This window comes from Ambystoma mexicanum, chromosome 2p (assembly GCF_040938575.1).
Source record: "Ambystoma mexicanum isolate Mex_15411 chromosome 2p, UKY_AmexF1_1, whole genome shotgun sequence".
NCBI lineage: Eukaryota > Metazoa > Chordata > Amphibia > Caudata > Ambystomatidae > Ambystoma > Ambystoma mexicanum.
The window spans coordinates 1169109054-1169123745 of NC_090923.1; the positions used below are offsets into that span (position 1 = coordinate 1169109054).

A 14692-nucleotide genomic window follows, 5' to 3' on the forward strand; every position below is an offset into this window, starting at 1 on the left:
GAATAGCATGAGAGAGGAAGGAGGTATTGGAAGGAAACATGAAGAAGACCTGTGTGTCATCAGCATAACATTGGAAATGAGGAGAGAATGAGAAGATCACGTGGGCCAGATGGGCAAGGTAGATGTTGAAGAGCCACAGCGATTGGATAGAGCCCTGAGAAATGCCACAGGTAGAGAGTGAGGTGGAGCAGAGGAAAGGGCCCACTTGCACCTGGGAAGGTCAGTAAGATAGGAAGGCAGTCAACCAACACAGTGGCAGGTCTGTGATAAGAGAATCAGAGCCGCTATGAAGATGGCATGATTGTCCGTCTCAAAGGCAGAAAACAAATCAAGGAGGATAAGAACAGAATTAGAGTTGGAATCAAGGTTTGAGAGCAGGCTTTCACAGGGGTTCAGGAGAGTAGTTTCCGTGCCTCTGGATGCTATGAAGCCAGACTGGTGGTCATGGAGACATCCAACAGATTCAGTTTAGTGGGTCAGTTAGGAGATGACCAACTTCTCCAAGAGTTTGCCCAGAAAGGGGCTAGTGGAGATAGGGCGGTAGTAAGCGAGGCAGGAGGGGTCGGCAGACAGCTTTTTTAGGAGAGGATGCACAAGGGAGTGCTTGAGGGATAGTGGGAAGGAAGCAGTAGCGAACAAGTGGTTGGAGAAATCAGCCAGGGCAGGAGCGAGAGAGGAAATGTTGTCCTTGATAGTTCTGGAGGAGCAGGGGAGCACCTGTTTGGAGGAGACTTTCATAGAGCAGACAGCTTTAGAGACCTTATCCGGTACTATGGATGAGAAGGAGGCGGGTAAGAGGGAGGGAGGGGGGCCAAGGGCGGCCTGAGAGCAGGTGGGGGAGGAGGGAGGAGGATAGAGGAGAGTGAGGACAGGATGTCCTCTTTTCTTTTGTGTGAAATGGGAGGCCAGTGTAGTAAAGAGGGCCTGGGATGGAAGACGAGAAGTGGTAACTGAAGTAGGATTGGCAAGTTCCTTACAGATTTTAAACAGTTCAACCATATGGCGGTACCGGAGGTGAGAGCTTGGATATGGGCCCTCTTCTTGGAGCGGCTGGAGAGACGCTATTGTCTTTGGAGCAGGCGACAGGCCACTTTGTCAGTGGATGTGCTAGAGGCCTGCCATTTCCGTTCAGAAACTATGCACTTGTGTTTCAGAGAAGCTAGGTAATAATCATACCAGCTGTTGAGCTTGGAGGAAGGCTTTATGCAGATCCTCATGACAGGGGCAAGGATGTCAAGGGTGTTGAAGATGGAGAGGTGAAGGTTAGCTAGGGTTGGGTCAGTGGGAGAGTCAATAGCAGGAGTCGTAGGGGGGATGAAAGCGGCAAGAAAAGCAGCGTCTAACACTCGCTTCATCGGTTGAATGACGGAGACTGGCACTGCCGGCAGAGGTTTAGCCACAGAGCCCAGGAACTCTAGGTGAGGGGAATGGAGAGCATGGTCTGACCAGGAGACCGGTGTAGTGAGAGGGTTAGAGATCGAACTGTCTGCCGAGATGAGCGCATCCAAAGTGTGTCCGGCTGAGTGGGTCGGACTAGAGGGAAGAATGGGGAGGGAAAGTCACAGAGGTCACAGAAGAGTCAAGATGAAGAAGTCTCAGAGGAGAAGCTTGGAGGTAGAGGTCAGGAGAGAAGAGGTGAGGTTGGCCCATTCAGAAAGGAAGAGGGAGACCGGGCCCGATGGCCTGTAGATGGTGGCGAGAGTAAGCAAGGGGGTAGGAGAGACACCAAGCTTTCAGACAAGGCATTCAAAGGAAGAACAGGATTGAATGGGTATGATAGCAGGGACCCATTCAGGGAAGATAGGGTCACTCTGCATCCAGAACGGTTGGGCCTGGGCTTGGAGAGGATCTTGTAGCCCTCAGGAAGAAGAGTGTCAAAAGCAGTGACAGAGCTGATATTGAACCACGTTTCAGTGAGGGTGAGAACAGTAAGGTCAAAGTCTTCAAGAAGGAGACAAATGTCAGATGAGTGTTTAATGGCAGAACAATCATTGGTAGTAGCTAAGTGAAGCTGGTTGCCACCTTTGAAAGTTTTCCAAGGAGGGGTACAGGGCTGTGATTCACGAGTCAGTGGTGGCGAAGGGAGCAGGGGGGGTGGCAGAAGGAGGAATGGCAGGAGAAGGAAGGACATTGATGGGAGCCGGAAGCCGACTATCAAGAAGGAAGAGGTTGGGCTGAGAGCCCTGAGCCATGACAGTGCCATTGTGATAAGACATTAATGATACACCTAGAGGATGGGAAGTGTGCCAAGAGTACTTCCCATCTGGTTTTACCATTAATGGAAGCATTGACGTAGGTGTCGGGCAGGGATGGGTTGGAGACCAGGAGCGCTTTCTTAAACTTTTTTTCCTTCCAGGCCTCGAGAGAGAGAGATGGGATAGGAGTTAGAATAGCAGCTAGAGTAGATCGGGCGATGAAGACCATGGAGGCAGGGGGGGGAGAGAAACAGAGGGACTGCAAAGTACACAAGGAACTCACCAGGTTGGCCTAGCAGCAAGACAGGCGCAGACAAATCAGATGCACTTCACACAGGTTGCTGAAACAGAGGATGGGGGTTGGGGGGGGGGGGGTGTGTTGCAAGAAATTGCCGTGCAGAGTGGAAGCCGGAGGATGACAAAAAGAGCAGTTCGTTTTTCAGAACAGGACAGGCTTTAACGCAGCAGTGAGTATCACAGTATTGTGTGTGCACCGTTTTCTTTCGATGACAACTCACAGGTATCTTTCTTGTGGTTTTATGTTCATGGAGGGGAAATAATCCAAAACAAACATTTTTATGGCAGATAGGCATAAGTAAATAATTAAAATTATCAATGTAGACTGAGTTTTCTCCATTATGACCAGAAACAGCCTGGTGCCCAATAGACTGAACACCACCACAATGGACCAAAAATTCAAAGGGCACTAGGCCATGCTTACCTTCCATTGGGATCCGCCGACGCATTGCCAAGCGCTCCAATCTCCTCTGAGTTTCTGCCAAGCTGAATAGGACACCATATACATACTGGCGGGCGTTCCTGAACAAAATAGTGGCAGGCGGAAGCTCCATGTTACACTCATCCTCTATGCACACAGGGATTTTAATTTCTCCCTTAAAATGAATAATCAAAAAAGTGATGGGGGCAATTAAAAACAAAAACTCATCTAGAAAAGAATGCACCAAGCATAAGTAATCAGAATAAACATGTACACTGATTTGCAACTTTAATGCTTTCAAATCAGGGCCAATACCACATGTCATCCATTTAACCACATAAATGTACAAGGGCTTTAGAAATATCCATGTCATCTCAATACTCACTTTTGTGAGCACATGGTAGATGTAAGGGTACATCAGCCCTCTTCGATGCCGGTGTTCTGCTACCCGCAAGACCTCTGGTGGCACAGGGGGCAAGGGTGGGGTAGTGATGTCCATGTGGTTCCTTGTTGACATGGAGAGCAGGGATGGTATCTGAGTGGCTGCGGAGCTACTAAGATTAGCAGTTGAATCCCCTGCCCCAGACTGAGGGCACCACCCTGGCGTAATCTTCTCATTAGTTGGGTCTTCCCAGGCAGACTTACGCAAATCTGCAACATGACTGACAGAAATAAAAGAAAACGCTGATAAATAAATCTGACAAATCCCTTTTTAGCGTATACACGAAAAGCATTTAAAAAAAAGAAAAAAAAAGTTATAAAGCATGAAATGTCATTAAAACATTTGTAAATAAAGTGGGAAAACAGGCATTAACAATGGTTAAGTTAAACAATAGTGATATACCTTCAGAAGTACTTTGGAATTCAGGTTTACGCAATGCACTGCCCAATACTTGTTAGGAGTGTGACAGTGTCAGTAAGCAGACCATGTCAAGAGGGGATGGGGCCCCCTCTCAGCCTGGAGTGGGAGGCCTACCAGGCTGGAAGTCAGAGCCAGTCTTGCCCCCTACAGAAAAGTTGGCAGTTGGGAGGGCCCCAATCCCTGTTCGTTCCTATAGTGCCAGCATGCTTGTAAAGAGTACAAGAGTTGATCACCCTATAATTGTCTCGCATGATGCCAGCAGGTTCTTTGTTTTTCACAGAAAACTACATGTCCCAGCTTGCCCGGCAACAGAAAAGACTAGCCGATCTAAAACTTCAGGGTGGCTGAATACCTACAAACCCAAACAAGCAGAATCCTGAAGGGAAGTCACTATGCTATGTAGAGCAACGGAGGCCAGCGCGTACCCAAAACACTCACTGCCAAAAGACATTATGCTCTGCTGTAACAGAGCAGGGGAATGGCTCCCAAGACAAATGGACCAACAAGCCTGTGAGGTCCTCACGCGAACTGGGACTGCAACGTTACTTCATTGCTCACCCTGCAGGCCGCCATTGCAAAACCCTGACGGAACCACAAAGGAGGAAGGTGCAGAGCGAAGAACCCCGTTTTTATGTCTTATGCGGATTGTTCCAACTCCTGGGAAGATAGAACAAGGAAATATTAGCCCACCAAAGAACCTGCAGGGGAGGATAGCCAATGGGGGTCGAAGGGAGGGGATCTAAGAAGCAGGAAGTTGCGGGTTGATTGGGTGCTGTATGAGTAGGCAGAAGCAGACCACGAGACAAGGCAAAGGAAGGACAGTGCAGAGGAGTGTGAGCAGGATTATACAGGCAGTGTGCAGGGTCAGGTATTGGTTAGTGAGAGGAAGTGGTACTAGGAGGTGAATGAATATGAGAGTAGAGTGGCAGGGAGAGTAGTGAGTGAATGAGGTGTCTGAAAATGAAAGATTGGGTTCAGGGGGGAGTAAGTAGCAGTGTAGAGAGGGGACAATAGATGTGTAGATGAGTAGCAGTATGCAGAGAAGAGAGGAGCGTTAGCGAAGAGGGTCGGAGCAGAGTACTAGTGATTACATTTGGAGAGTGGAAGTAAACCTTAACAAAAGGTTTAAAAGAGGAAGGGCGGCCAGGAGAGAGAGGGAAGAGACAGTGGGTTGAGGATGAAGGAAAGCAGAAAGGGGCAGGAGGCGGTAATCAATATAGAGAGGAACAATTAGGCGCAGAAGGGCAGGAGAGTGGGACCATAGTGTATGGAAGGAATAGCCCTTGAATCATACAATTGGGAGATTGTTGAATAGGAATCCCATGATTGATCCATGGGGGGAGTATAGATAGATAAACTGTTCTGCCTTTAGTTCATCACGATAAGGCAGATGGCATTTAAATAGTAGGGGGTTACCGATCACTAGTAAAAGCCTGGGGTTTAGGGATGCCTAGACTAGGGCAGAACTGCTGATCCCTAGATTAGAGGGGCCGACTAGCCCTTATAACCCTTTTCTACAAATAAAATAAAACCCTTCAACTAACTCAGAGTTGGTGTGTTTTAAAGACCATCTGTAACACAAGAGTGGAAAAAGACACTTAAATAAGCCTTACTACTAAATACACTAAGTAGGCAGTGCCACAAGGCATCACAGGGATAGTCTGAGGCTGAGACTGTAAATGTGGGGTGCTGCAAGTGATCCATTGCAATACAAGATAACGTTCACAACCATACATTTGGTAGAGCTTTTCCCAGTGTCCCTTGTACCTCCAACCTTTAAGGGCACGTTCATTTAGGTCCTAGGGAACCAACTGTTGGTATTCAAATGGTTTTTCCTTCGAATAACCGCAAAAGAAACTAATTCAGACTTTTTAGAAAGTTACTTTTTCAGGCTAAGTTGTTCTTGAAGCACAATCAATGTCTTGTGTGTAAATAAAGCAAAAAACAAAAAAAGGTCTCTGGGTCTTTCCTCTGCATTGCTCACAGTCTCTGGGGTTAGTGGAATAAAACTAAGAGGATTTTTGCTGGATATTTCTGCAGCCTGTGGTCTGGAATCTCTTGCAGCACAGTCGTGGACCTGAGAGTGAAGCTCCACTGGAGGATTGGACCAACTATGGATAAGGGTTTGGGAATCTTGACAGAGACGGGACCATCACAGAAGTATGTTCAAGAGCTAGATAGTCCAAATTAGAAGGGAAACTAGAAGGGAGGATGGCCTAAAGGAATTGGAGCCTGCTTCCTACTTCATGGAAATCTGCCGTCTCCCAGGGTCCTACGTAGGTGGCCCTCTTGCCCCCTTGAATCTCCTTGTCATCTCAACATCAGCTTGTGCCTGCACAGATCTTCACCACCCTAACTTCAAAGTACTGGCTCCCTCCCGGCTACTCAAACATCTCATCAATGCATTGCAATGAGGTTGCACCTACTCTTACCACCATTACACCACTAGTAGGCCTTCAGGAAGTGCAAGAGTCATTCTCAAGCCTTCCAAGCTGAGATCAACTCCATCACTGCCGCCACCTCCTACTTCCTCTTCCTGATCCTCTGCTCCACCTCCGCCTCCTCTTAAGAGCTGCAGGATCAACAGCGAGTGAGACTAGTTTTACCATCACCACACATCGCAAAGTCTTACTCCCTAGTCCTGCTCCTCTCTTTAATGCCTCCGCAGGTCTCACTCACTCCTTTTCCTCGAATCATCTCCCAACAGCTCTGCTCTTCCATCCTGTCTGCAACAAACATCAGCAACATTGCTTTCTCCAAACTCCACCTTCTGCACTTCCGGGGCCTCATATAGATTCCCATACACCCCATGAGGATTTGCATCTATGTGTGATTTGCTCTATTGTTGCAGCAGAGGCTGCTCCAAATAAACACTGACTACAGGTATGTGAGGAGTGTGGCATCTGTGGACCCTCGGAATTACGGTTTAAAAAAAAAGAGGGCCCGTCATGTTGGATTTCTTTCTTGTCTCGCGGGAGTACAGAGGCTCTGATTTTCTGGTATGCTCAGCACAGCCACGACAGCAGCTTATATGGTGAGGACTTGGTACATTGCTCCATGGCTGTCGCCCACGATAATTGACATTTCACGGGGTTAAAACAAAAGCTTTCTACGCTGTGGGACCCGAATTAAAGGGCCCCTTGCAGGAGCATCCTCACTGCCACATACAAGCAGAAGTAATGTATGTTTTAAAGGGCCAGATGTTTTAGTGTGGGGAGCACTTGACTCCCGACTCTAGTTTTACAGTGGTAGTTGCATATTCTTGGAATATGAAAAGGCTAAGTGAAGTTAAATCCTTTCTTCAGACTGCATGACCCAACAGATACCCATATCTTACATGTCTGCTGCCAACTATCCCAAACGTGGCACTTATGTCGCACATCTATTCAGTAGGTTGCTCACAGTAATCAGGTACTACAGATCCTCCGCAGTCCCAGACACTGAGAAAAGGGTCATCATCTAATGGCTCCATATCGATGAGACATTAAAGTTAACAGTATCATTCAATGTCTTGTTTCATGCAAAGGCGACTGTTAAGTAAGGGAACCCTTTAAAGTCACCTTCCAACTGTCACTCTCCTTGACTTTTTGTTGGATGCATGACAGAAAACTCTAGGGCCCCTCAACATTCCCCCACCACCTCCCTATTTGTAGTACCATCAACCTATTTTACAGTGGAATGTATTGGCAACTGTTGCTAAAAATGTATCCCGATATTTTAGAAGCATTGTGCTGTATGTATGACAAACATTACATATCCGTAATCTACTTCCTCATGCTTGTAGGCAGTGGGTTGGTAGAAATAACAGACAAATTCATGTTTTAATACTGCTTGCCCTACCTGCAAGTCATTTCTGGGGTACGTATCAATATAGTAACACTGTGTTAAAGTGTACACTAAACTCCATGTAGCTACTCTGCAGATAGCCTCCAGTGGCACATTACAAGTCATGCTAGTGTAGCACCTGCACCAAGCGTGGAGTGTGCTTTAGGCTTAAAAGGGCAGCGTTTCATTGGGCCAAGGGTAACACTGCCGTATACATTTTACAATCCATCTCGCAAAGGTCCATTGGAGACAGGATCCACCTCCCTTCCAGCTGCTAGATACACAAAGAACTGGTCTTTTATTCTGAGTGGATTTGTTGAGGTAATACGTGACCTTCGAACGAACATCTACTGTATGGTGTGCTCTTTCCTCAGTCTGTGGATTTTGAAAGACCATGACCACATTGTTTTTATGTATTGTGACAAAAGGTTCTTTCACAGACAATGCATGAAGCTCACTTAACATGTGAATAGATGTAATGGCTATAAGAAAAGCGACTTTGTACACAAGATCTTTGAGGCTTGCTTTGTGCATTGGCTCAAAGGGTGGCCCCACGAGTTTGCTTAAGACCGTATTTAAAACCCAACCAGGGAGTCGGAAAGCAATTGGAGGGTAAAGCAGTTTTACTCCTTCCATGAAGGCTTTAAAGATTGGGACGCTCTACCATGAAACCTTCCTTTGCGATGTTGTATACACGATAGAGCGGCTAAATGGATTTTAAAAGAATTAAAAACTAAACCTGAATATTACAAATTTAGTAGAAGGTGCACCATATGCAATGATAAAACAACTGGGTTCACATCTGACTTTTTGCAATACATTACAAATCTTTTCCATTTGTTAAAGTAGCTGTATCTAGAGGCTTACGTGCATCCTTCAATATGTCCATGCACCTATCTGTATCTGGTGAATCAAGGTGTCCAAACTCAATGACTTCAGGACCCAAGCTACTAAGTTGGTTGTCCGAGAATGAGGATGTATTATTAATCCGATTCTGTGACATGTTGTCAGGGCATGTTCGCTTTATGGGTGGTGGAAGGGTGCAGAAGGAGGAGAATGACATGTGGCATGATAATTGCTATAAACCTTTATTTAAGATCAAAATAAAGGGAAAACCTACCTTTTCCTATATCTATGGGGGTTCCCCTGCCTCAACTAAATGTGCTAATGGATCTGTCAGGATGTCGTTGCAACCAAAAAGTCCACAGTCCAGTGTCAAACGTTCCCATCTGTCCCTTACACTTATAACTAGAGCTATACCAATGTTCTTGGTCCAGGAGAATAACTCCCGCCTCCTGAACTGGACAGTACAGTTCTGTTGACAAGTCTCTCACCAGGGCGAATGACAACCTTCCCATCCTCAATACTTCAAAACAAAAGATTGCTGGCTATGCATCAAGGATCATTATTTCATCCCTCCAGGGGGAATGATTCCCTTACCCTGGATCACTGGTTTGATTCTTCTTGTAAACTCCATTACCATCAGAATGACACTCCCTCTCCTGGTGTCTGGATCGGTTTTTCCCCACAGAAAGCCAGGGGAATAACTCCATTTGCCCTGGCCTTCCTTGGCTTTGTTCTCAGACTCTCTTGGCTTTTACTTTCACAGTTCACAGCACCAGGGGTTATGACTCCCTTCCCCTGGCCTTTCTTGGTTTTAGTTTCACAGTTCACAGTGTCAGAGGGAATGTCTCTCTTCCTCTGGCCTCGGTCAAACGTTGGTTGATGTGGGTCCCAAACCTGTATCACAGTTCTTTTAGTGATTGATTTTGGCAGACCTGGTTACTACCCTGCCAGGTACTTCCACAAAAAAGACGACTAGTGTGGCTCTCATCTTCAAATTGCGGGTCCCCGACCCCACTCTTCTCTGTATCTTATCATACAATACCAGGGGGACTGTCTCCCTTTCCCTGGAACAATTGGTAGGGCCGCTGACCCTTCCCCTGGTAATTGGTTCACTCTCGTTCCAAGTGCTGTCACAAGGGAGGTGACTCTTGAAGAGCCCCCATCGGCTCCCGCTTTCTTCCCATTACCTTGGTTTCTCACGGGAGGCTTCTCCACTTCTTCCTGGGGCCTAGTTATGGTGGTCGGTACACTCCTTGCTTCTTCCATTCCACAAGGTTTTCTAGAGTCTCCTGAGCCGACGGTACTGGTGATGCTGTTGGACTGCCAGGTCCGTCTCTGCAAAGTCACACACTGCCTCCTCGGTGCATGGGTTGGTTAGGGATGAGGTTGGGCATGGAGTTGTGGAGGCTGTCAGGTGTCATACCACACTCTCCTTAGGTGGTCGCACATGTCCCCATAGGGGTAGTGTCGCCCCATGAGATACTCCCGCTGTGTATTAACTCCAGGGGGCTATCGGTCTCACCTCCCTGACCTCATAGGAAGAGGCTCCTCCTCAGGGAGAAGTGACAACATCTACAGATTGGTCACAGTGGGGAAATTGACTTTTTGAGGAGGTGGGAATACCACATTGGAGATATGAGAATCATTGTCAAGTGCTGCAGCTGCACATTGTAGATTACTCTGTTCAAGTGGGTTGTAGAAAAAGCATATGCAAATATCCCTGACCAACTGGTCCACATTGCGTTCTCCTTCGATTCCTTCTGCGGAAACCTGGCGGCATAATTTAGGATTTGCGTTTTCTTTTGAGGCAAAATTTAAAATCCATCTGGTTGGCCTCAGCTTGTATAAATGTTTAGCATGTCCGAATGCAACCCCAATTCGTGTTCTGAGGGTTGATCTGTGTTTATATTTAGTGTGTCTGCTAGGCAGTTGTGTTCCCCTGGAACATGTGCTTGGACATTCAATCCTCTGTCGAGGCTCCATTTTCAGATATTCAATGCCAGTGTGGATATACTTAAAGAGCGAGTCCCGCCCCGGCATATTTTATCTCCCACCTATCCCCACCAATCAAGTGAAGTTGGATTGCTAGTTCAAGTGGATTCAAGTGAAGTAAACTGCTAGTAATTCCAGAAAATTTAAGTGTTTCTTGGAAAGTGGGTGAGACCACGGAGGAATCTTGGGATACTGTCACTTCTCCACATGAGGCAGGAAGGGCTTTTGCTGTGAGGCTAGGGGTGTGAGCCCGCTACGCAATACCCTTCCAATGGGTAGAGGCAAGCAGGATCTCACCGGGAGAGACTCCCCCTCTGGGGACAAAGACTCTCGTTCTTAAGAGGAACTCTCTAAGCAACATATCACTAACCAACATTAAAAAAAATAGAGTGAAAGAAGATATGAAGAACAAACCAGAACCTGTTTTTGTCTGCCAAACACTCCGATTTGTACCTGTGAAGGAATACTTATACGGTACAGAGACAAAGAAAACCACTGGAAGAATACAGATTACAAATCAAACCGAGAAGAAGGACTTTGACACTACGCCAGTGAAGTCCCAGAGCAGCATCATAAAACTTAGGAGACGTTGAGAGGGAGAGAAGCTGTGAGTTTCAAATCAGCTGGCAAAGGTACGCTGAAGGAAACCTGGATGCACATCGTCTGATGCTAGAGAGAAGCCCAAGCACAGATGACGCGTGGCTTTGGGAAGCAAAGGAGGTGTGAGAGTTTGTGGTGGACGCAAAGCGTCCCAAGCCTGAGCGCGAGAAGTGGTGGCATGACTGCAAGACAGTCGGGATAGACCTGCAGGTCCGTGAACAACGCGGTTTACATTTCCATTAAGGTATCGTGGAGCAAACCGACCGAAGAAAGAACAAACTGTATCCGACAGTACAGAAGAAGCAAGAAGCTAAACCGACAAGCAAAGGAGAAGGTCAGAACCTGTTAAAAACATTGTTGGCATTATCCCGGAACAATCCAAGTAACAGGGAAAGCGGGAGATCCGGGATGGAGCTCGGAGATAGTTACTGGAACGCTCGGACTCGTCCCAGCTGAGTTATAGTATTAAGAGCGAAAGAAGCACAAGGGAATCAATACTGGAACCCTCAAACTCGTCCCAGTCAAGATAAAAAGCAAAAAAATGTGAAACCCTTAGCACATCTGAGAGCATGATCTCTCCAATAGCAACAAAACAATCAATGATTGAGTTTGTGCAACCTATATTTATTAGTATAGCGACTGACCCTCCGGAGTCATTTTTAAGGCTGAAGAGCAGGGTTGGACTCACTCAGTGGGCAGTGGAGCTTGCGCTGTCATTGCAGTTGGCAAACAGTTTTCCTTCTAACAGGTTTGCTTTTGTCCAACTGTGCTAAATCAGAAGGAGACGGAGAAAGGGGTGGCATGTTGACTGCAGTTTTATTTAACAAAGGAGAAATAATCACTAGATTATGTATCACCAAGTGTTTGCCCTGACTAAATAAAAAAATAACTCTGGTGCTCATCGTCAGTGTGGATGTCAAAGTAAATAGTCCATTCTCTGTCCAACTCTCTCCTATTCTGGCGCTACTACTAATAAAAAGAAAGGTTTTAACTATCAAACAACGCCAGGAGAATTACTCTGTTGTCTTGGTTCAAGAGAATCAACCTCAGGGCTCCTTTGTAACAGTTTCATGCACAGTTTCTTCACAACAAAGGTGGGGCCAGGAAAATGGCTCTTTTCGCCTGGTCAACTGGGGAAAGCTTTGGGCTGGCTTCTAACAATCTTTTGAAATAGCTTCTGATTCAACAAAGATGAAAACCAGGAGAATGACTCCCTTCTCCTGGTCAGACTTTGCCCTCTGTAAAGGCTGTTTTTGGAGGGTCTCCGGCAACAGCCTTTAAAAGTCTTTGTAGCTCCTCCCAGGGTCTTTCCTTAGTTTGACTAACTGTCCAACAGTTCTTCCTTTTTAACATAATATAAACTCTCAGGCATCCCTGGTCTTCTCCTTGAGTAATTAAACAAGGGAGGTCAAACCCAAAGTATCCCTGTTTTCTTTTACTATTCTCAATACCACTATTGGCAGAGAGTCCACTCTGGCAACTTTCTTGATGCTTCTCTTCTGATTATTGTGATAAGGGAGATTACTCCGGAGGCACTCTTCACTGTTTAGCTCTTTCGGTTCTTCTGAGGAAGATTGCTCTTGATGCCCTCCTCACTCTCGGTAACTTTGGCACTGTTACGTAGAAGAGGGAGATTACTCCTGATGCAATTTTCACTGATGTCTTTAACCCTGTTACTGTTAAGTTGAAGATTACGACCAATGCATTTGTCACCCTTTCCCAGGCTCCTACTGGTCTACCAAAGCTCCCGTTAACTTCCGTTTGCTGGGTCTGCGTCGCCAGTTCTCCCTGGAGTGTTGGGTTGCTTCGGTCCATTCGGCAGATCACAGCAACACTTTTTATTCGCTCTCTGCTGCTTTGCTGCAGCTCTACAGGGTCTCCGGTCCCCTGTCAGTGTTGTTGAAGGACAACACAGTCCACCTTGCTGAGGTCACTGTCAGGCTTTCACCAGCTTCTGCTCAGTTCGAGCCTCCGTCTGGCTTTGGAGGTTTCCTCTGTTCTGTCCACGGCATCCACTCGACCGGGGACTTGCTACCTCTTCAGAGATACTCGTTCACAAGTTTGAACTTCCTGGGGCCAACAGACTTCACGTCTGATTCCCCTTTCAAAGAGTTTTTCTCTGCTTTCATGCCCCGAAAGATGAGTCGTCCCCAGCGGACTTCTATAGCCTTTCATTTGTGTCTATGAAGTACTCTTTATGCCTCCTCGGGGCCACCTCTTCAAAGTACTGTCTGGAACTGTACAAGGACTAGTTTGCATAACTCCTTCAATCTTCTTTCTCTCAGGAGATGACTTAATATTGCTTTGTATGATCCTTTCATTCTTCCTCTTCTTGGTGGAGTCAAATCCTATGTAAGGAAAGGAGGGGGTATTGCAATAAAAAGACAGTCGTCTCCGGTTGGTTCTTGGAGACCTAAAGGATTGCATGGTCTCAAACGTAAGGAGGTTACGCAGTTCCATCACGGAACAGGAGTCCTTGTCCCCATGAGGGGACTCTCTCCAAGAGAGGCCTACATTCCGCCACCCATTGGGGGCTTGTTGCATAGCGGATTAAACTCCCTAGAATCATAGGCATGGTCTTCCCTCTGGGGAGAACTGACGAAATCCCATGAATCACCACACAGTGTAGCGCCAACACCACCTATTGCAAAATTTCCACTAGATCGCCTCAATTGCCCTTTGATAACCACACCCTTGCACTGGACGCATATGTAACCTTGAATGTGGCACAATGAAAATGCATGATGCCGATTAGGCACATTACTTTCTGGTCTATTATGTGACGACCGGATTAGTAGGTTTTGGATCCTCTCGTTGGATGGCCAAAGGGGCTCTTTCGTATGAATTACTGCTCCTAGGAACTTTTTTGCTGCTGGGGGGGGAGGGGGGTGTTTAGGTTTGACTTTTTGTTGACAGACGAGCCCAGCTGATGCAGAAGATTTATTGTCTTATGCGTATTTTGTTGACATATTTCTGGTGTTTCTCCTATTTCTAACCAGTCGTCCAGAGAAGGAACAAGTTACTTACCTGTAACTATTGTTCTCCAGCATTGGTCTGGCATGGATTCACATGCTCATCTATATTCCCAGTGATCGGGAGAATTCTCTGTATAGGCTAATTTCCCAAACCTAGTGAGTCTCCCAGCAGCTTTGCTGAATTTTTGGGGTTTATTTTTTTCTCCTGCTAAGAGTGAGACTCTTTTCCTCCCACTCTTAACCATGATTTGAGATATCCTTTGACTTTGTAATGTGTTTTATGGGCTATGGGCTCTTTTACTCCATAGGGTTTCATGTGGTTTTTGGTAAGTGTGTTACACAGCACCCTCAGTGCAGTAACACAGGGGTGTCATAGTGACCCCCCAAACATAGACTCCATACCCTGGGACTGACTACTGTCTCCCAGGGCATGTAAAGTCAACATTGACTTTACAAGTCTTAAATTGTGAACAGAACCAGTACAAACCATCATATTGTGGAAGTACTGGTAGGGGTAATTAGATTGCCCCTGGGTCTGTTTTTCGAGGGGGCACTGTGCAGTCCCCCCTCGTCGAGTTTCTGGCTGGTGGAAGTGGTTACCACGCGAAATATTCCACCAGAATATTTCCTATGGGATTTTCCCATTCATTTTAAACGCACCACTTTTTTGGTGCAATGT

The 14692-nt window shown here is 46.5% G+C and overlaps 1 protein-coding gene across 4 annotated transcripts in view; it reads right to left on the reverse strand.

The window, feature by feature from the left end:
- FAM120C (family with sequence similarity 120 member C) overlaps nt 1-14692 on the reverse strand; it is a 1585006-nt gene that overhangs the window by 926681 nt on the left and 643633 nt on the right. For all 4 annotated transcript variants that reach the window (XM_069645311.1, XM_069645308.1, XM_069645309.1 and 1 more), the window contains exons 8-9: nt 3299-3575; nt 2917-3088 (exon numbers count right to left, since the gene is read on the reverse strand). In XM_069645311.1, coding sequence (XP_069501412.1) covers nt 2917-3088; nt 3299-3575 — 449 coding nt within the window. The remainder of the gene's footprint in view (nt 1-2916; nt 3089-3298; nt 3576-14692) is intronic.